Source organism: Hoplias malabaricus, chromosome Y (assembly GCF_029633855.1).
Source record: "Hoplias malabaricus isolate fHopMal1 chromosome Y, fHopMal1.hap1, whole genome shotgun sequence".
Taxonomy (NCBI): domain Eukaryota; kingdom Metazoa; phylum Chordata; class Actinopteri; order Characiformes; family Erythrinidae; genus Hoplias; species Hoplias malabaricus.
This window is the reverse complement of record NC_089820.1, coordinates 29518922-29540366: the sequence shown is the minus strand read 5'-3', so window position 1 is coordinate 29540366 and position 21445 is coordinate 29518922. Positions and strand designations below refer to the sequence as shown.

The window sequence follows — 21445 nt, the reverse complement described above, 5'->3', positions numbered from 1 at the left end:
CTACAGAAAACCATTACATTATTATTTTTATTATTTATTTATTTACAGACAACATCAAGATTTGGCTAATCTTCAAGTTTCCAACCTGAAGTTCAAGTTATGGTCTTCACAGCTCTGTAGCAGTGGGACTGCATTCTGTGGAGTGATGAAGCGTTTTTCATTTCATTTGTAGTTGGAGTTACAGAGTGGCATTTGTAATTCGAAGCTCTTTTCAGAACAGACTCATTAACAATAACATACCTTTGGTTTTAAAAACAGTGTTGAATGGATGAACGTTCAAAAACACTTGTCCCTATGGTTTGTACCAGACTGGGTTTCTAAAGCGGTCCTCTGTTGGCTGGTGGTTTAAATATAAAATAGGTTTATCCTGTAAACAACAGAGATGTCAGTGTTTGTGCCCCTGCTCCTGCTGTTTAATGCAGAGATACAGTGCTGTAGTTAATTGGCTAAAACACAAACAGGGAGGTTTTGACAGTTTGACATGAGGCGGCTTATTTTAGCGTCCTCCGTGTTCTTGGAAACCCATTAACACTAACTACGCATTTTCTGTACTTGTCCAGACATCACATGCTTTTCATTTAGCTTTAACTCCTAAACATTAATCCAGCCCAGGAAGCAGTCTGAGGGAAAACAGGACAATTAGAAAACATTAAACTAAACCCGGGCTCTCACGCAGCCAGCCAGCGTGAAGCGGTGTCTCAATATCACATTCGGAACGGTTCATTCCCACTACTGATTAACACTGACATTTGGTCAAGGTGTTCTGTGTGACTCTTGTGAACAAAGGAATGGCGGCTCATAGTTTGGTGATAAATGGGCTCAGTGTTTCCAAAGATATGGACTCACGCTCATCCAAATATTCTCCTGAAAACTAACGCACTAAAGGAGACACTTTCAGGGTCTTAACCAAACCTCCGTGACCTGCTTTGCTGAAAACACCACACGGATCAAACCCCACAGCAGCGTTCTCCCCCTGTCTCCCCCTGTTCAGAACCGCCACTTTCAGCCCCCGTTCCTTTAAATGATAATGAGCCGCTCGCTGATGAGGGGGTGTGGCAAATCTGAAGTCTCTGCACCTGACGTCAGAAGCGGAGCAGAATCAGAACGGATCGTTTTATTCCTGTCTTGATGATTTCTGTCTTCGCTCATCAACAAAACAATGGGCTCCAGATCCCCACATTAATGTGAACATGCACCGAAGTGTGGTTTATGTACTGTGTCCACTTTAAGGAATGAGTTACTGTGATTTATTATTGAATATATAATATAGCTAAAGTTATATCACAGATAAAAGTACAACTAAAATCTGCGAGAGGCGTTTAGAACAGTGATCCGTACCTCAAAGCTTTAAAAGCATAACCTTCTATGATCCGGGCTTCGGTGTCGTAAAGAGAAACGATCCGTGTTCTCACACAAAACTGACGTGATCTGGTGAAGTTTACAGCTGTAAGATAAGAATGATTTTAGCGTTTACTAAATAACACTGATACACTGGAGCACAACAAACGGATTCCTCCCGTGTTTATATTTTATATATATTTTAATCCTAGTTTATCACATTTCACATCGATATCACGATATCAGCAGTGGTGTGGCACATCATAGTTTTGAACCCCATTTCACTGCTGCACATCCCAGTGTGGCTTGGCTTTATAACTGTGTAGACCCTGCTTTAGGAAATGGTGAATATCAGCAGCTTCAGACCCATTTTATTTCATGATTTTCTGTGAAAATTCTTCAGTCTCTGCGTCCACTGTGGGGAAGTCATTCTTTATAAAGATCGGACACTGTGTATTTTAGAAAACAATGCTGTGACGTTATATGACACACACCGTTAACAGTCTCACTCCACGTCCATCTGCCGTTTTCCAGAGTCTAATGATTATACACTGAGCATTTACACATAATAAAACCTACACTGAATCAGATGAAAGCGTGTTGTACCAGCACTCGACTGAACGAGAGCTCCAGTGTGCTCTGCCCCCACTGTGCCCCCCACCCCCCGGCTGAATTAAATCGGACCTGTGAACGTCAGCAAAACCGAAATATGGAACAGCTTCCATGCAGTGGCGCCGGGCAGCTGCATTGTTGCGATCATTCAGAGTCCTGCTGAGACTGCGTTTACACTGTTCTCTGACCATGGCCCCATGCCGCCGCTCATGTGCACAGTAATGTTTGTGCATTAAACATTTGTGCGCTTTGTTCCACTTCACCACTCCGTGCAGAAAGAGCCCACACTCGTCAGCTGTCCCCTGGAAACTCCTGACCAAGACCTTGAGCTTAACATCTACCTTCTCAATGAAGCCGTTATTAGTGATGGGGATGATAGTGTACACTCCTGAGCAAGAACGGGACAGTTGTAATACATTAAGCTTTAATTTAGCGCGAATCTAGTAATAAATAACAGTTTTTAGGAAATGAATACAAATAGTAATGTTTAGTACATGCTTTTCTTAAACCTGAGGTTGATTTAATCCTTTTCTCTGAAATATTTTCTTAGATTACTTTAAATCTTAAAGGGTTTAAAGCTTTTCTCTACTCAGTTTGTTTTCTTAATACCACTACAAGCTTAATGTTTTGCCTCTGGGTTTTTATTTTGAATGGGAGTGTGTGTATTTTGAATCCTCTCACAGATCTCTCTCAGAATCATGACTCAGAGCTCTACTTCATTTCTTGTAATTTCTTCTAATTTTGTTTTTGATAAAGTGCTGTATCAGTTAAATAAACTCGAAACTTTCAGTAAAGGGCAGATCCTGGTGGTCAGGTCCGTCTATAGGGGTTTTTAATTTTATTTTATATATTATACACCACACAGTGGTGAAGCAGGACAGTGTCTCTGTCACAGCTCCAGGGTCCTGGAGGTTGTGGGTTTAAGTCCCGCTCTGGGTGACTGTCTATGAGGAGTGTGGTGTGTTCTCTCTGTGTCTGTGTGGGTTTCCTCCGGGTGACTGTCTGTGAGGAGTGTAGTGTGTTCTCCCTGTGTCTGCGTGGGTTTCCTCCCGGTCACTGTCTGTGAGGAGTGTAGTGTGTTCTCCCTGTGTCTGCGTGGGTTTCCTCCGGGTGACTGTCTGTGAGGAGTGTGGTGTGTTCTCCCTGTGTCTGCGTGGGTTTCCTCCGGGTGACTGTGTGTGAGGAGTGTGGTGTGTTCTCCCTGTGTCTGCGTGGGTTTCCTCCGGGTGCTCTGGTTTCCTCCCACAGTCCAAAAACACGTTGGTAGGTGGATTGGAGACTCAAAAGTGTTCGTAGGTGTGAGTGAATGTTGCCCTGTGAAGGACTGGCGCCCCCTCCAGGGTGTATTCCTGCCTTTCGCCCAATGATTCCAGGTAGGCTCTGGACCCACCGCGACCTTGAACTGGATAAGGGTTACAGACAATGAATGAATGAATGAATATTTAATGCCATGATTGTTCAAGTTTATTTTTAAATATTTGAAAAGCTAGCTGTCTACGCACTGATTTTCCTTTTTAATTCCTTATTGAAATCTCTGATAGCACAAGTATTTGTATGAAATATAAACACTATAATACTCACTAATATCACTAATTGTGACAGGCTACTCACAGCAGAGTCACGTGTAACATCGGACATGACAGATTTACTATACATCAACCATACAATAAGTGTTCCGGTGGCATTTATTGACTAATGGTGAGCAGGGATGTCTGGGATGTTTGGTATCTAATGAGATGCACCAGAATCTAATAATGATTACAATATTAGCATTAGCACATGGATTACTATTGATTCCCAAGCTGAGCAGGCTTAGCTGCTGTCCCCATAATAATGAAGTCTCAAGCTAAGTTTTGAGTTAAAGAAGAGAAGAAAAAGAAAACAGGTTTGGGATATAACGATCACACCTGTTTTTGCTGCTAGCTGGGCTTTGGGCATTAGCTCTATTTTTAATGACAGTGCTGGACATTCCAGTTTTCATGTGGGGATAATTAGAGACACGGCCTTGGGCTGAGAGGGTAAACATCATACAATTACAACAGGATGGAGGAGGGGCCCAAGGGCTGGACGAAAAATAGTGGAGGGGGTGGGGGGGTCAGGAAAAGAAAAAGCTTAATGATGGGATAGACTGTGACTGTACGTTATACGTTATACATATCGGCTCCAGTGGCAAACACACCGGCTTCAGAGGCTGGAAGGAGCCGCGTCATAACGCACGAAGCATGAAGCTGCTTTGTAGTTTCTGATGAACAGATAAACGTGGCCGAAAGGTTCTCAAAGCTCATTTGTATGTGGCATTCCTGCAGTTTTTAAGAGCCTTTATTAATGACAGCTGCAGGCCTGGGTGTGTTAGAGGTTCAGTACTGAGCTTAAAACATGGCTGCCACCCATATGGTGGACCCACTGTGTGGAGCATTAACTGGTTCTTTCAGGGGCTGCACAGCAGGTTGATGCTCTGTAGCTCAGACGATGATCCCATATGTGTTGTATAAAAAAAGACTTTGGTTCTAAGGAGTGACCGATTGCTCCTTTAGTTTGCACTTCAGAAATCAGAGATCTGGCCCAAATTTCTCAAGAGAAAGCTACTTCTGTGTGTGAAAGAGTGAATGTTAAACCTGTTTTATAACAGGTTTGTAGCTTGTGTTATCTCTGCAGTTACTCCACTGTATACACCACCTTTACTTACTACACCACCCTCAAGCACAGGGGCAAGATCCGTTTCTAAATGTGCTCTGTGGCAGTTTTGCTAAGTGACGTGGACTGGTGTGGTCACTGGAGACGGACGTGAGGTCAGCTGTAGTGGAGTGATGGTGCTGTGGATGTTTGTAACCTGGCTTCATTCTTATGAACTTTACCATAGCAGCTTCCCACTGTCAGACGAGTGAATGATTAGCGTTCTGAACTCTATCAACTTCTGTTTATTTGCAATTACATTATAATTAACAGGAAGTTTGTCTTGTTTCTCTCTCTCTCTCTCTCTCTCAAAGTAACACATTCCTTGCATAATCTTCCAAAAGAAGGAAAAATAATCCCATGTGCTCCCTACATCCAGGCGACTGCACAGTTTCCTACAGTGTCACTGTCTTTGTGTCAGTGAATACACACATATTTGTTTTTATACGTTGTCAGGACATGGGGTCATACATTAAATACTGTACTGGGGTCGCTGCCCAAGCTCCATTTGTTAGATTTTAAGTCAGTTTACACCATTAGAACAACTTTATTCTTGCTAACATTGTATTTTATTTATTTTTTAATATTTATTTTATATATTTATAAATATTATTATAATATTATATAAATATTTGTTTTTTTTTTTGCTTTATTAATCTTTTTTACAAATTTCTCTTCGGAAAATGTCCAAAAACAAACATGAGAACACACACACACACACACACATACTTGGCCACAGCCAGCAGGAGCCTTTCATTTCCCATGAGGACCCTGCAGCCTCCAACAGCCACATTATTATCACTACAGAGCTCTGGCTTCCTCCTAATGACCTGAGCTTGAAACACGGGGCCGAAGGGTTTAGGGAAGCCCTCGCCGTTCACACACACACCTCAGCAGAACATGGAGTTAATTTCCAAGGTTGCACTCGCTCCGTTTTCCCATACATTAATGATTGACAGTAAGGGGGAGTCAATATAAGGGTCCTGCCCAATGGCCATATGTTGAAGACCACCCTTTAGGCCTCTGCTTTGAGGTTATTTAAGGCATCATGAGGTGATTATTGATTGACATTTAAATGGTATACGCTGCGTTTTCTCCTACGTCTGCTTCATGAATCTGTTATTGAATTTGCGCCTCTGTACTTAGAGCTAATCATAGCTTATTTTTCCAGCTATAATCTGAAAATAATAACGCAGTCTGGACTTAGCAGTGTGATCATCACCAGCAGCTCCAGAATAAACATTACTTTGTTTCAAATTAAAGACACTGCTGTTTTTAGATCATTGCTTTTTAGTTTGTCTTTATTTAAAGGGACTGAGTGCAGCAGTAATCAGTGTCACTGTGTTTCTCCTCATGTTTTATTCGGTGAGATCATTGGTCACATGTTTGTAGCAATGGAAATGATGTTAATATAAAATAAACAAAGTAAATAAATGTAGTGGTGTGTTATAAAGGAGATAAGAGCTCAGTGAAACGGTGAAAATTATTCTCATTATTTTGGGAATATCTTACTAAAACCTTATAAATATTTAGTTGGAGCTGTGTGGGAGCTGCGTGGGGCACTGTGCTAAGCTTTAGGCCCCTGACAGAATGACATTTAACAATCTATTTATCTGTTAAAAACCCTATTATTAGAATAAAAATGAATAGCATTGTTCCAGTGAGTGTGATACTGTGTGTGAAGATGTTGGTTTTACCCTTTACACACCTCTCCTCAGGGCAGTCCAGTGTTATCTGAGGCTATCGTCCACTCCCGAGTGTTAGGGGTTAATAAACACTTCATTGTGTTAAATCAAGTGTGTGCTGTTGATTTAATGAATCCATACAAATCAGAAGAACATCTGAAACACACTGTTCTTCACTTTCTTCACACTTCTACTTACTACAGTGTTAATGTTTATGAGTTTATTGTAGTTATGTATAAATTATACAAGGCTTATTGAGGAGGTCCGTTATTTAAATAATAATAATAATAATAATAATAATAATAATAATAATAATAATGAGACGTTTTGCACAGTGCTGTGTATGAAATGAAATGTAAAGCTGTGAGAATAAACTACAGGAAGCCAGACGCTGTCTGGAAGCACATTCAAATTTAATGACTAAAAAATTCAAAGATCAATTTACATACGATTTCCTTAAACAAAGATTAAAGTTGCGTCGCGTGATCGTACGAATCACCCGTGTGTTTAATGGTCGTAGTGTAACTAGCTGTTACCTGTTCAACATGATGGAGACAAACAAAACAAAACAGGTACTTCAGCATTGTTACTCGTCCTGATCCTTCGCTTTTACTCTTTTCAGACGTCTGACTGTTTTCCGATAAAACCCTGTGACATTAACCTCTTGAACTTACACAATCACTGTCCTGAACTGTTTCGCTTACATCCTCACCGTCTCTCTCTCTCTCCCTCTCTCTCTTTCTCTCTCTCTCTCTCTCTTTCTCTCTCTCTCTCTCTTTGTCCTTCGAGACGTCATGAGTCATCCCACCACAAAGCCCAGGCAGAATGAAGGGTTCTGCTTTGCATAACTGGAAGCTTTTAGAGCAAACATGATCCATCAAACACACACCCAAGCCATTTGTCACATTAATTGTAGTTGGGAGGTGATCTGTGGCCTGCCTGGATCTACCTGGATGTTTGAAAATGTATGTCATGATTCAGCAAAATCGAATTAAAGACAGCACCGTTTACCAGAAGTCAGATTAAATGTCTGGGGGCTTGTTTATCTCTCAGAGATTAGACGTCCCACTCTATAGGTAATAGATGGCAGGTGGACTTATATGATACGTCAGCAGGAAGCCATCTTTAATTCTAAGGGCGTGGCCTGCGGTGACATGAGAAAGAGGCTTGTTTTGTGTCAAAACAGGGCCGACAGGCATCAGACAGGATATCTCCCACGATAAAAGGCTGACGGAGACAATGCGCCGATTGGACCGAGTGATTTACCGTGAGGTCCAATCTGTGTTATAGAGCCAGGGGGCACAGGGCTTTGAAGTGGCCAAGATTAAGGGAGGAGCTTCTGCGCTGCGACAGTGTGACGGCTTGTAATAACAGGACCGGGGGGCAGAGAGAGAACAGGGTGTGGGAGAGGATGGGTGTAATTTACTGACCTTTAACCTCTTCAGACACAGTATACAAGCTACTCGCTTACATTCAGATTATTAAAGGCCCTCTCCCAGGCTGAGTCTGGAGTTTCCATGGCTACAGTACAGTGAGAACACGTGGAATAAAATATCAGCCCCGATGCATGCACTCGTTCTGCCGTGACAGTCGGCTCCCTCTGTATCTACAGCCGCTCAGTCGTGAGTATTTCCTGATTGACAGGTGAAACTGTCTGTATTTTAGAGGAATGTAGATCATGAAAGGCCACTGGATTCTTTAAGGTCTTTACAATTTCCTACAGCAGTCAAACTTTAATAAACAGTGTAGCTGTTCAAACGGTGTGGAGCTCTGGAGCCCACCAACACACACACTGTGAAACAAGACCACCCAGTCAACAGGCCGTAATGATTTTGTGATGCACTTTACAAGAGACTTTAGGATCGTTCAGACAGGAGGTGAACGCTGCTGTGGGGTTAGATCCTTGTGGTTTTTTTAACCAACGTATATCACAGATGTTTCATTTAGACCCAGAGGAAAAGGGGAGAATGTGTCCTCTTTAAGGCTCAGTGTATAGAGTCAAATACAGTACGCAAATAACGTCTTGGGTCACTTCTGTCAACCATTGTTTGTGTTAAAGAGCGAGCGCCAGTGAATTTAAACACAACAGGAACACAATCTGGTTTTAATCTTGTCTTTTGACACGAGAAACATCTCTTTTCCATCTCAGTTTAGCGTGTAGTTAAAGTCACATGGTCTGATGACACTGAGTCTCAGGGGCATGGCTAAAAACATGTGAGACACACACACACACACACACTGAGTTTTACATCACAGCGACCAACGGACTTAACACAGACTCTCAGCGTCTTTAAATGATCTTGATTAAAGTTATGTATTAATGCATCATACTCTCGTTTCATACTCTGGAGGAGTGTGCGTGTGTGTGTGTGTGTGGCTCAGTGTGTGGCTCAGTGTGTGGCTGATGGTGCTGTGATGGCGCTTGGGAAGCGGACAGTAAGGGGCTTGATAAACCTATCCGTTTAGCACCTGTCTGCGCAGGCCTTTATATGCCCCATTAGTGACTCAAAGGTCAGGCTTGATAAGGGGCTTAGAATTCTCTAACACCCACCGTAAGAGGTCTTTCTGAGGCCTGATTCCTCGCTCTAGAGCCGTGTGTGATTGTGGATAATTGGCTGATGATTTAAGACTCTAACGAAATATAAAAACAGTGAAAGGCAACATCTAGAAACAGAAGGACAGAGGTCAAATCCCTCGTAAAGGTTCATCTGTGTGCGTCTGATGTTAAGGTCAGTCAGAAAACAAAACACAGACATGACCTCGGGGTCTGAGGCAGGAATGTTTATATTTCAGAGGGTGGGACTACTACAAAAATGATTAACCAACATCAAACCTTCACCCGAGCGCTCTTTGTTCACTTTCTGTTCTTTCAGTTATAACACAGTTGAATATTAGCCGTTTATGTTCTGAGCCTCAGTGCCTTCAGGAGCAGCGGAAAGTCATCGGACGCATCAGCGGAATGGCCGTACAAGCTATAACCCTGAATTATTGATAGAAAACAGACATAAAGAAACGGTCCCCAATCAGACGATGTATAATTCATGACGCGCTGCTCGACTGGCTCTGAATGATTTGCTGCTTCTTCTGCCCCTGCCTTAATTAAAGGGCAAAGCGCGAGAGCGCAGCACAGTTTAAGGTTTAATCCCTAAATTACGCCACGGGGACGCACTATTAAAGTGTCGCAGTTTTTGTCAAATGACCTGCTTTCTGTTTTTTAATGAATGAGGTCAAAGTGGAGCTCTTGCACACGGAATCTGATTCACATTAAACCGAGGTAAAAGTGAGCTTATCGGAGCCAGATGTGGAGTGCGTCTGTGCAGGGGGCAGAAAGGGGCCTGTGCCTTCTTTAAGCAGAGGTTGCTCTAACGAGAACGACGGGGTTTGCTCCTTGCGTCCGTGAACCGTAAATGTTTCTGGCGTCGTCACCAGCGCTTTTTCACAGAGAAACCACATCCTCATGTGTGAGCACACGGGAAAATGGCCAGGCTGGCACTTCTGAAAAATGAAGGGGAATATGAGAAAAGGCTAGAGTTGATGTATTTTATTGCGCTCTGACCTTTTCAGGCTTCTGCTGATTGCACTACTTTCCCAATGATGGAGGTGCTCCTGACTGTAATCTTCACTTCTGACCGTCGCACCCTCGGTGGATTTGTATATCGTCGCTGTCCGAAGGAAAACACGTATCTCCAAAATAGAGGCTCTACAGGAGAATTAAAAAAAACCCTTCTCATCTTTTATTTGGAGCGTTTCTATTGGTCGATTCGTCATGAAATGTTCACACAGCTGCTGTGTTCAGACGATGTAGTAAAGTAAACGTAAACAAACACGGAGATACATGTTTTTCTCCGGACAGCAGCACTATTTTTTAACAGACAGTTTAAAGTCCTCAATTACTTTCACACTAATCGTTTTTAAAGGAACACTAGGAGGTGTTTTTACATTAAATTTACAGCTTCAGAATAATGGTGACGCTCCACAGGGAGAATAGAGAGCATCTCAACTGTGGAGACGACACAGATCCTTCTCCCCCTCATCCATTTCCCTGCTGTTCCTCGGGATCATACCAGAGACCTTCCAGTCCCCGGCCTGTGTCTCTGACCTTAAGGCCACGGCTGCCCCCACAAAGCCCTGATATGAGAGTCGTGGCCCAGTGCAGGTCAGGGTTTATGTCTTTATCTGATTATGAGGCTGATGCCCATTAATTCATGTTTTTAAAAATGGTATGGTCCTGGATCAACGGCACAAAGACACGGTTCATTTGTGTAGCGTCAGAGAACCACAGACGGACGAATAAAGTGCAGACATCTCAACACAAGAAGCTCACCGTGACGTAGACTTACCTCTTTCAGTTTAACCCTTTGGTTCCGCTCAGGGTCAGTTCGACACAATTCAAAGTCTAACGTCTGTAAATAAATGACAGGCATTTTTTCCTGATTCCTGAGGAAACGACGCTTTATGAAACGCATCAGAAATATCAACGGTTTACACGTTTGTGTTGGTTTTTATGGACAACAGAAGGGTCACTGTATCATTCATTCATTCATTCATTCATTGCCTGGGAGCGTTTATTCAGTTCAGGGTCGTGGGTCACTATGACACACAGCTTTAGAATCTTTAAAATGCTGCTTTAGGGCCAAGGCCTGCTTTATTTAAAGTGTATTTAAAGACTCCAAATACAAAAACAATCAGAATTTACCCGGAGAGCTGCAGTTCTGATCAAATCTAAAGGACGGTGAAACATCGTCGTGTACAAATTTAAAAATGGATCTAATTTATGTAGTTCCTTTTAAAGGTGAAGTAGATCCTTTTACATTCTGACATTCTGAGTCCCTTGTGAGTGTCTCACTGTCCCCTGGCTTTGATTAAAACCTGCTCTATTTATCTCTGTGGAAATCACACTCAGGGACAGAGCAGACACTTCTAAATGTTGATATCTTAAGCAAAGACAGATGACGTTAACCTAAGCTTCCATGTGCCTTCCCTGACCTTGTAACGTATGCATGAGAAGGTATTTGTATATTCAAAATACCTTATCTGTTGTTCATTCAATCGAGGTCAAACTTCCGTGTGATTAAACCCACTTTTCTCTTTATTTACACAGTGGTGCCACATAAACTCTGCTCGGCGTCTGTCATAACTTCACGATGGGGAGATAAGGCCCACTCCAAACGGTTACGTTTTGTTCAACGTCCGATCGTTGGTGATTTCTGTGATTGGCTTCTCTCTCTCTCCTCGAAAAACAAACAAATCCAGCGCCTCTTGCGTTCTCCTGGGACGTTCAGGCTCGTCGGGCTCGGGCCACGGCAGCGGGCCTCTGGCTGTAAACGGACAGATAAATGAGTGCGGCGCTCGACTTTGATCCGCGCTCTGAAATACAGCGCGGGGTTAAAGGGGATCAGTTTTCAGCAGCAGACAGAAGACAGCCGGTCTGTATCGAGAGAGACTTTATGAGATAAAGTGGTGGAGTCTGGAGAAAAGGTTCAGGTGGCCGTGTTTGATGTGATTCACTGTTGATAGGGAGGGTGAGCTCTGCTGAAGGGCTCCTGTCGAGATACGACTCTATCTGGGGTTCTGTCTACAGCACGCTGTGATGGAGCTGTAGGACGCACTTATCTAGTTACGCTGATTTGCTGCGTGGTAGGATTTACGTGACAGGATGAATCATTTCCTCCATGAATTCCAGCGGGATGCGACTGCGCTTTGGCTTTCACGGATTCAGGAAACTTGGACGTTTGTCTTTTTAGTGCGTCAATAAAAGCCTTATTATTATGTATGAGCACATGACTGAGCCCAGGCCTGAAGCATGTACATAAACCTCTGAATGTGTTGTGTGTTTCAGCGGCTGTGTTTCGGGGAAATCACAGTGCAGCGGCGCAGAATTGAGACATTAATTCATTTCCAGTGGACGTTTGATTTCTAGTTGAGGAAAGTTATTTATTGTGTGTCCAAATAAGCTTTAAAGCCTTTTATTTTATGAAATCAGTCATTGTCTCCTGCTCTTTTGTCATGTTCTGGTCGCTGTGGCGTCGTAGTAAACATGACAACTGTCACTTTATTCAAGGAAAAATAATCTAAAAATGAAGAATTAACATGTTACATTTACAATCGCTAACATCGAGATCTCCATCTGTAACTGGTCTAAACCCAAACTCACACAGACTTTTGGACACAGTATTGTCCCCAAGAACAGAACAAACCCATCACAGTCTTCTGCAGCTTTTTCCTGATGGAGCTCAGAACCAACGCAGCGCCCAATAAACTCTTCACTCTCCACACAGCTTTGTTTTAGGTTCTTTTCTGTTGAATGAGAAGAGAGCGGGATGAAGTCTGAATTCTGAATTACAATTAAAAACCCTTTAAGACTAAATTAAATGAGTAAATGAAAAGGAAAGCGCTGCCGACAGCTCCGTGATCCTCAGGGTTGTGTGGTTTAGTGTGGAGCTGTACATCATTCTATAGAACTGCTGTGGTATGGAACACAAACTATTGTCTGAACTCTAATAAGCAGTGAAACGATGAAAGTGTGTATGTATTTGTGTGTGTGTGTGTGTGTGTGTGTGTGTGTGTGTATATCGGTCTGTCTCAGATCTACAGGGAGAACTGCTGGATGTGGCGGATGTGTGTGTGAGGCGCTCTGGTGTAAGGGAGCAGGAGTTAATTAGAGAACAGTGCGCCTGGTCATGATGGCACCAGGCCAAGTGGCTCTGTGCCAGCACTACTCCCATTCCTACACACACACACACTGCCGGCCCTCCTCAGAGCAGCGTGCTGACATAATGAGATGTCTAAGCTAATGTGAAGCGGTGATCTTTGTCTCTCGTTGGTCGGCGGAGCTCCTCCTAATGGGATTTGTCCGAGTGCTTGAGCTGATGGACTGGATTACACAGCTGAGCGTGTATTGGCAGCGCTAAGTGTTGCTTTACTGGGCCAGGGACTTACTCAGTACCCTGGCACCATTCCTCTCTGGAAGGGAGTGAGATTGGTCACAACAGCAATGTCTCTGTCAACTGTTAAAGCAATGAAATAAAGTAATAACTAAGAGATTGTGGAGGGTTTTAAACCTGAGAGAAATCTAACTTCAAAACCATGTATTTCCTTTATTTTAGTTCATTATAACTAACGAAAATCACCTTAAATTGGAATTCAGTCAAATCCCATGGTTCCAGTGAGTGTGATATGGTGAGTGTTGGTTTAACACACCTCTCCTCGTGACAGTCCAGTGTCCAGTTATCTGAGGCTATCGTCCACTCCCGAGTGTTAGGGGTTAATAAACACTTCATTGTGTTAAATCAAGTGTGTGCTGTTGATTTAATGAATCCATACGAATCAGAAGAACATATGAAACACACTATTCTTCCCTCGCACTCAACACGTTTTAGAAAAAATATATTATTTTATTTTTACACTTTTTATGTTTTTGTAATTGTCCATTGTTTTATACATGCACCACACTTACAGAAAGTTCATTCATTCATTCATTCATTATCTGAAACCCTTATCCAGTTCAGGGTTGCAGTGGGTCCAGAGCCTACCTGGAATCATGGGGCGCAAGGCGGGAATACACCCTGGAGGGGGCGCCAGTTCTCACAGGGCAACACACACACTCACACCTACGGACACTTTTGAGTCACCAATCCACGTCCCAACGTGTGTTTTTGGAGTGTGGGAGGAAACCGGAGCACCCGGAGGAAACCCACACAGACACAGAGAGAACACACCACACTCCTCACAGACAGTCACCTAGAGCAAACCCACGCAGACACAGAGAGAACATACCACACTCCTCACAGACAGTCACCTGGAGGAAACCCACACAGACACAGAGAGAACACACCACACTCCTCACAGACAGTCACCCGGAGGAAACCCACGCAGACACAGGGAGAACACACCACACTCCTCACAGACAGTCACCCGGAGGAAACCCACGCAGACACAGGGAGAACACACCACACTCCTCACAGACAGTCACCCGGAGGAAACCCACACAGACACAGAGAGAACACACCACACTCCTCACAGACAGTCACCCGGAGGAAACCCACGCAGACACAGAGAGAACATACCACACTCTCACAGACAGTCACCTGGAGGAAACCCACACAGACACAGAGAGAACACACCACACTCCTCACAGACAGTCACCCGGAGGAAACCCACGCAGACACAGGGAGAACACACCACACTCCTCACAGACAGTCACCCGGAGGAAACCCACGCAGACACAGAGAGAACACACCACACTCCTCACAGACAGTCACCCGGAGGAAACCCACGCAGACACAGAGAGAACACACCACACTCCTCACAGACAGTCTTAGGTGGTCAACGCTGTATGTTAAACCCAGAGGCCAGTGTGAATAAGCCCAGAGCATTTTTCACCGTACAGCGCTAATGTCAAATGTTATCATTCAAATGATTTGCTCCATTCCTTTGTGATTCATTGCTGTCCATTCCAATGCTTAAAGCGCACTACACAAAACTAACAGAGTCATCAGAAAGTTTTGTTCTTTTTCCTGTCCATTTTTAGCACTGTACGAATGCCCGGCACTGACCTGTCAGTGTTATTCATGCTTACTCTTAATAACCCGACTCCCATCTCCTGCTTTATTTAGACTGTGCCCACGAGTTCACGTGGGAGAGTGCTGTCTTTGTTTGTTCCGTGATGAAGTGACCAGCATGTGCCAAAGTAAACAAAGCCAGTTTACTCAATCCTATCCGATAACAGTTCTATTCAAAGTACGGCAATAAAAAACTATTTTAACAAAGTCAGACCAGCGCCGGGCAGTGACAGTAAACAGCACAGAGTCGCTTAAATAAACCAGAGATCTGACTGAGGACTTTTTTTTTGTTTGCCGTCTCTGGAGATAGTTGTTTAGACGAGTCACACACACAGTTACAGACTGTGCAATATTTGCAGTGTCACGGAGGTCACCGTGTGATGGAATCAAAAGCATTTCCAAATTTCTGTGTCAACAAGCTGTCCATGTATCGACCCGCCAGGCTCCAGCGTGATGTGTTGCAGGACCAGCTCAGCGCCTGAAGCTTCACTTGAACTTCGGTTTAAAGTCATATCCGAGGTTTCGCTCACTGCTGACTTTGACAATGAAAAAACAAATCAGGTCCCAGGCGTTTCAGAGCGGAAGAATGGCACACAGTCACTTTCTGCACTCCCACCGGCACTGGATCTTAAAAAAATTTAATTCAGGTAAAATTCTGCATCCACGCATTTATTGCTGGGTCATAAAAGGGATGTGTTTTCCACCTTGTTCACAAGTGATCACAGTTCTGGTTCCTAATGAAACATCTGTTACCTGCTTTATTCAAAACCACAAGGACCAAAACCCCACAGCAGTGTTCTCCCCCTGTGTAAACAGCCCTGTTCAGAACGCCCACTTTCAGCACCTGTTCCTTTAAATGATAATGAGCCGCTCGCTGTTCACCCCGACCCCGAGCTCTGGTTTTTAGCCGTTTTCACTCTGTTCTTTCTTCTCCGTTTTTACTCAGTGCTCTTATTTCTCTTCTTTGCACTCTCACATAAACGTGGGTCCAGTGCTGTGATTGGACAGACTCAGACGAGGGGGCGGGGCTATTCTAGACTTGACGTCAGAAGCAGAGCAGAATCAGAACGGCCTTTAAATATCTGCCCTCACTTCCATTGCCTGCTCTGAAGAAATATGTGTTCATATAAACACAAAGAGTGTGTTCTCAGTAGATTTAGGAATCAGTGGCTGTTTTCTGAACATTCTGGTTTCTAATCTTTTATATGAACTGTCTAACTGAGCACATGGATTTATTTTATTGTGAATAGCTCCCTCTACTGAAACCTGGCAGATGGGAAGAGCACTCGAGAAATGATACTAATGAAGCGCCATCAGCGCCGTGGCCGAGCATCTCCTCTTTGATTCAGCCAGGGTTTCATAGGTCATACATTAACGGAACCAGTCTCTTCAGCTGGCGTAGGGGAAGGTGGAGATAAAGGTGTATCTACACACACGGAATGAAGGTGACACCGTCTTCTCGTCCGTAACTTCTACATCTCTCCGTCTGACCTGAGATTTGAGGGGTTTAATCGATGACCAGAGGAGCAGTTTATCAGAGATTCTACCGAGGTTTCGTACGTTTGGAGTCATCACGTCTTTACAGGGGACAGTTCACAACAGTGGAGGTGATTATAATAAAGAGGGAGTTAGAAAGGGAACATAACACCATTGAATAGATACAGCATCATATACCAGGCCTCAACTGATGGTGGACCATGGTCTGGACCTGGGAGGAGTGATGATTCTCTCCGTCTGAGCCCACTTTGTTTTTGATAAATGAATGAGAATTGATAAAAATGTTCACAGAGATCTTTTTATTTTTAAAGGTCACAGTAATAGACGCAGCTAATCCATGTAATACAGTAATAGCTTTACTGAATTACACTAATCTCATTGTTTACTCTGCGTGGTCAGTTCATGTGAGAGAGAGGGAGAGAGGGAGGACTGCATGACTCTCTCCAGCGTAAGAACCGATTCAGAGCACCAAACTGAAAAAACTGTTAAAAGTGAAGAGAAAGGGAGCCATTTAATGCTGTTTTTGTTTTCATTCTAAATATTTGGGCAAGATTTCTATTAATTTTAATGTTGGTCTTGAGTTCATTGGTCAGGGCAGATTTTATGTGTGTGTTACTCTGTGCCAGACAAGTTCAGTGTGTGTTAAATGTGTCCAGCGTGAAACTGATGTAAAGGTAGTTGATGATCACTGACGGATGGAGGTGTAGCTGTCAGATGCTGTTTAAATTGTATAAGGTGTGTACCTTTGATGGGAGGAATATTTAGGAACTGCACCTCACTTAATTTTACAGAAACACTACATAGTCTTAAAGTGGACAGAAGCTTTGAGTTTAACCCGTTCCTTCTTTAGTTAATGTTTCATTAGAAATAAGTGGCCCACAAAAACATGTAATTGAACTGACGCAGTTTCTTCGCGGCGCTGGGTTTTTCTGCGTCTACAAGCGCCAACAGGACACCATTCAAGGTCAAGTCCAAGCATGATCACTGAGGAACATGACATTCAAGACTGGGAGAAATAATTTAGAAGCCTTGTAGTCAACACACTCATACACATACATACACACAGAGAGCAGCTGACTAGCTGTTAAAGTCAAAGACTGGGTCACTGCACACACACGTGACCTACTGCCCTCAAGCGTTACTCAGACGTGAGCCCCGGTGGGTCCTGGGTAAAGTCAGCTTTGACTGAAAGAACGGTGCATTCGCTCTAAACCTGATCTTTCTCTGGACAGGAGCCTCTTTTACAAAGTTCATTTATTTATACACGGTGCCCTCAGTTTCACAGTGTTACTGTAATGTTGTAAAACACAGATGTGGCTGTGTAAATCTAATGAAATTGTGTCCTTTTAAATTACGCCAAAGTCCGAAACCTTAATGAATTGATTAATGTCCAGTTAAAGAGTCCAATAGTTCATCTCATTAATAATTCATTGACAGGAAAGCAGCTGAAATAAAGTATTAAAAAGAAACTAGTAGAAGACACTGAGTTCCTCAGCAGCTGAATACTGCATTAAATGAAACTGCTCTGAGACTGTGTCACAGCAGAGGGAACGTTTGACGTAAAGGGGGAGTTTTGGTGGTGAGTTGTAAGGCTTTGTCTGATTTTGACTTTATTGTCTTCCCTGTGTTTTGAGGCGTATCACACAAACATCTGTAAAGTCAATTTATTTAGTCATTTATTAAAGGTGTGGTAAAGGTTGGTTACGAACAGTTTGTGGCGTATTTATAAAAGCACTTTAAACAGCGTGATTTTGAAAAACTCAAGACTGGGGGGAAATATCTAATGGTAGTGTTTCTGACCAGTTTTGGTGATTGTGATTAAAATGACAGTTGTGTTCTGTAAATGAAGGTTCAGGCCTGTTTTTTATAAACGAGAAGATCTAGAAGATCTGGCTTTAATTCAGAGCTCTGAATGTAGAGAGCCACACTGTCGTTCTGTTGTTGTAGCTATGTACACAGCACGGTATTTGGCTGCGTCTGATTGGTCTCACTCCGTCAGAGATGCTAACTGTGTTAAGACATAGCTCTTGATGTGGACTAAAGAGTTAAACCTGCAGCTCTTGTGATTTGAAAACTGCCCTCTTTCAAACTGTAGTTTTGACATAAAACAACGACTCGTCTCGCAGCGCCGCTGACCCCGGGTCCTCCATGTGCTCTCACACTGATTAGAACAGGGCTAATATCAATGTAAAGAAGTCCCTGAAAGAGGAAGCAGAAGCCTAATGTACAGTATTTTCCTTTGGTTAATATTTAATGAAACGTTGTGGAGGTGGTGGGGTAAGATTATTGTGACTTATGGATTGAAAGCTTGTGGCGTAATTACTCCATCTCCCTCTGCCCCAGCTTTCTGTGGCCTGTCTGGAGCATAGCGTCACTCTTACATCACATCTATCCTAATTAATCTGTAATTCACTCTGTCAGTGTGTAATAAATTGTAATTAACAGAATTAATAAAAAATAAACAAATTGATTGCACTACTTTATTTCAAGACCCCTGAAAATAAAGGGGACATATTATGAATAATTTCCTTGTTCTGTGCTTGTGCACATTAATGTGTGAATCTGGAGCCCACCAACCCACACACTGTGAAACAAGACCCACCCAGTCAGTTTCCTGTGCGCTGCCTGAGTCAGAAACACATAAGGTAAATCGAGTTGTTCTGATTCTGCTCAGCTTCTGACGTCAAGTGCAGAGACTTTAGAATGGCCCCGCCCCCTCGTCTGAGTCTGTCCAATCACAGCGCTGGACCCGTGTTTATGTGAGAGCACAAAGACGAGGTTAAACTCAGCAAAACAGACACAACGAGCGCGGAGAAATAAGAGCACTGAGTAAAAACGGAGAAGAAAGATAACAGAGTGAAAACGGCTAAAAACCAGAGCTTCTGCTCCTCGCTCCTCACTGCTGTGGGGTTTGATCCTTCTGGTATTTTGACCAAAGCAGTTGAAAGATGTTTTATTTAGACCCAGGACAGTGTTTCCTTGTGAAAAAGGGGGAGAATAAAAACAGCATAATTCACTTCATAGAAGATGTCCTAGACGTCCCGTTTAAACTGTTCGTATTTATTTCGTTATTGTTTTTCGGTGCTTATTCGTGTTATAAAGACGCTACATGCGCAGCCTTTTTTTCTGTGGCTAATTTAGCATCAGAGGCAGTGTAAATATAGACTTGCATTTTGTCATAATATTTGTGTTTTTTTGTCAAGAACTCTTTCCGGTTCCACACCAACACACTTCATTTAAGCCTTACATCGCTGGCATTGCTCCACAGATATGACCTTTCACATGTTTGTTTTCTTCATCAGGACGAGCAGGATTATCAAGTTACACATTCTGTAACATCATGCTCCGATGATTGTGTCCCCTTTGTCGACAGTTTTGGCGGTTGCTTGATTGTGTGGCACTCTGGGTTTGTGTGACACTGCTGTGTGAAGCCCACCCTTCTGCTGTTTTCCTCATAGATTCATTTCACTGAATTTAACTCCGGTGAAAGACAAAGATCAGATGCAGTTTTAAAGGTAACTCGAGAGTGAACTTGCCTCTGTGCTACGAGTGAATGGCTTTTATGCCACAATGTGCAAGAGTGAGCTTTTTAAAATGACAAGGACTGCATTTTTATGATACGCCTGCATCATCAACACTGATGTGTTCACAAGTTTAACCCAATATCACACCGTTGGTCAACTGCCTGTAGATAAGCAATCAGACACTCAACCACAGCCTCAGAGAAACAGGCCTGGACATAAACCTATAGAAAATAAACATACATTCCAGCTGCAGTTTTATACGATCAGAAATGCCAGTGTTCTCTGGTTATTTTTCCTCACCTTTAAAATGTCACTCATGATTCAGAGCCTGTTGTGCCTACACACTTCCTCCCCCCACTGTAGCTTTTTATTTTTTTCTTCCCGAGGCATTGATTGCATTGGTCCTTTAATATTGGTGACAGCTAATACACTTCTAAATGATCAGTTATTATCTCTGGGGCCTCGTTCCATGTGCCCCGCTGTTTCCAAAGGTCATCCTTCTGTCTTCCTGTATCGACCGCTCGCTCGGTAACACGGACTGGGCCTTATTGAAAGTGAAGGCTGAGGAACACATTTCCATCAGGTTGCAGTCCTCTCTTTCACTGGGCGACTTTTAAAAGCCTCTTTGACGCCGCGTCCATTCAGAGAATAGGGCAGAATCGGAGGTAATAATGGAAACGCCGATCGAGGGGCAAGTCACTTCAAATACGATGGGTGTGAGTGCAGTGTCAGAATATCAGAGTCGTCTCTTATTGTGTACATCATGGTTTACATGAAGGTGAATGAGATTAAACTGGCGGTCTCACGCGGTGTGTTGGCGGACAGTAGGCTGCGTGTAGACGAGGACACCACCCCCCGAATAAAAGCCAAGTGACACAAAATACTAAAGACATCTTCACAGTCCTCAGATGATATTTTTTTCATCAAATGTTTGAAAAGTTGAAGTGGAAGTGACACGTTTTAAACATTTTTCAAGTGTTTCACAGAGGGGGGGGGGGTGATTTATCCAAATGTAAGCGACATGGAGCATGACCATAATTCACTTTCCCATCCAAAATGTGCATAAAAGAAGTGTATCAATGAGTAGCCCAGCAGTCTAAGAGTTAACTCTTACCCCTAAACAGTTTCCCTCAGGGATTAGTAAAGCTGTCTCTCTATGTATTTATCTATGTATCTAACCCTACATCCACACGCCCATAAATTATCAGGAGATCACTGGTTCGATCGCTGATGAAGCCTCAGTCGTCCACCGGGTCTGTCCTCTCTCCGTCCTCAGCTGATGTGACGGACCTGGGCAGTCTTTGCTCTCAGTTCGGCTAAACTTCAACAGTGTGGATCAGGGAATGACTAATGACTGGAAGATAAAGGTATTTTTTTAAAAAAGATGTATTTCTACAACTTAGCTCTTGTTTTCTCTCTCCCCTGCAGCTGTATGAGCTCGACGACGACGAGAAAAGGAAAGAGTTCCTGGACGACCTCTTCAGTTTCATGCAGAAAAGAGGTAAGACACGTTCGTCTCTACAGACTGCGCCACCTTCAGGTCACTCCAGTGTAA

General features: G+C 43.2%; 1 protein-coding gene across 1 annotated transcript in view; it reads left to right on the top strand.

The window, feature by feature from the left end:
• The window catches only part of LOC136678424 (AT-rich interactive domain-containing protein 3A-like), a gene marked incomplete at its 5' end in the record, with an annotated part of 92812 nt that overhangs the window by 32479 nt on the left and 38888 nt on the right, over nt 1–21445 (top strand). Inside the window, one exon of the mRNA XM_066656479.1 lies at nt 21319–21391. Coding sequence (XP_066512576.1) covers nt 21319–21391 — 73 coding nt within the window. The remainder of the gene's footprint in view (nt 1–21318; nt 21392–21445) is intronic.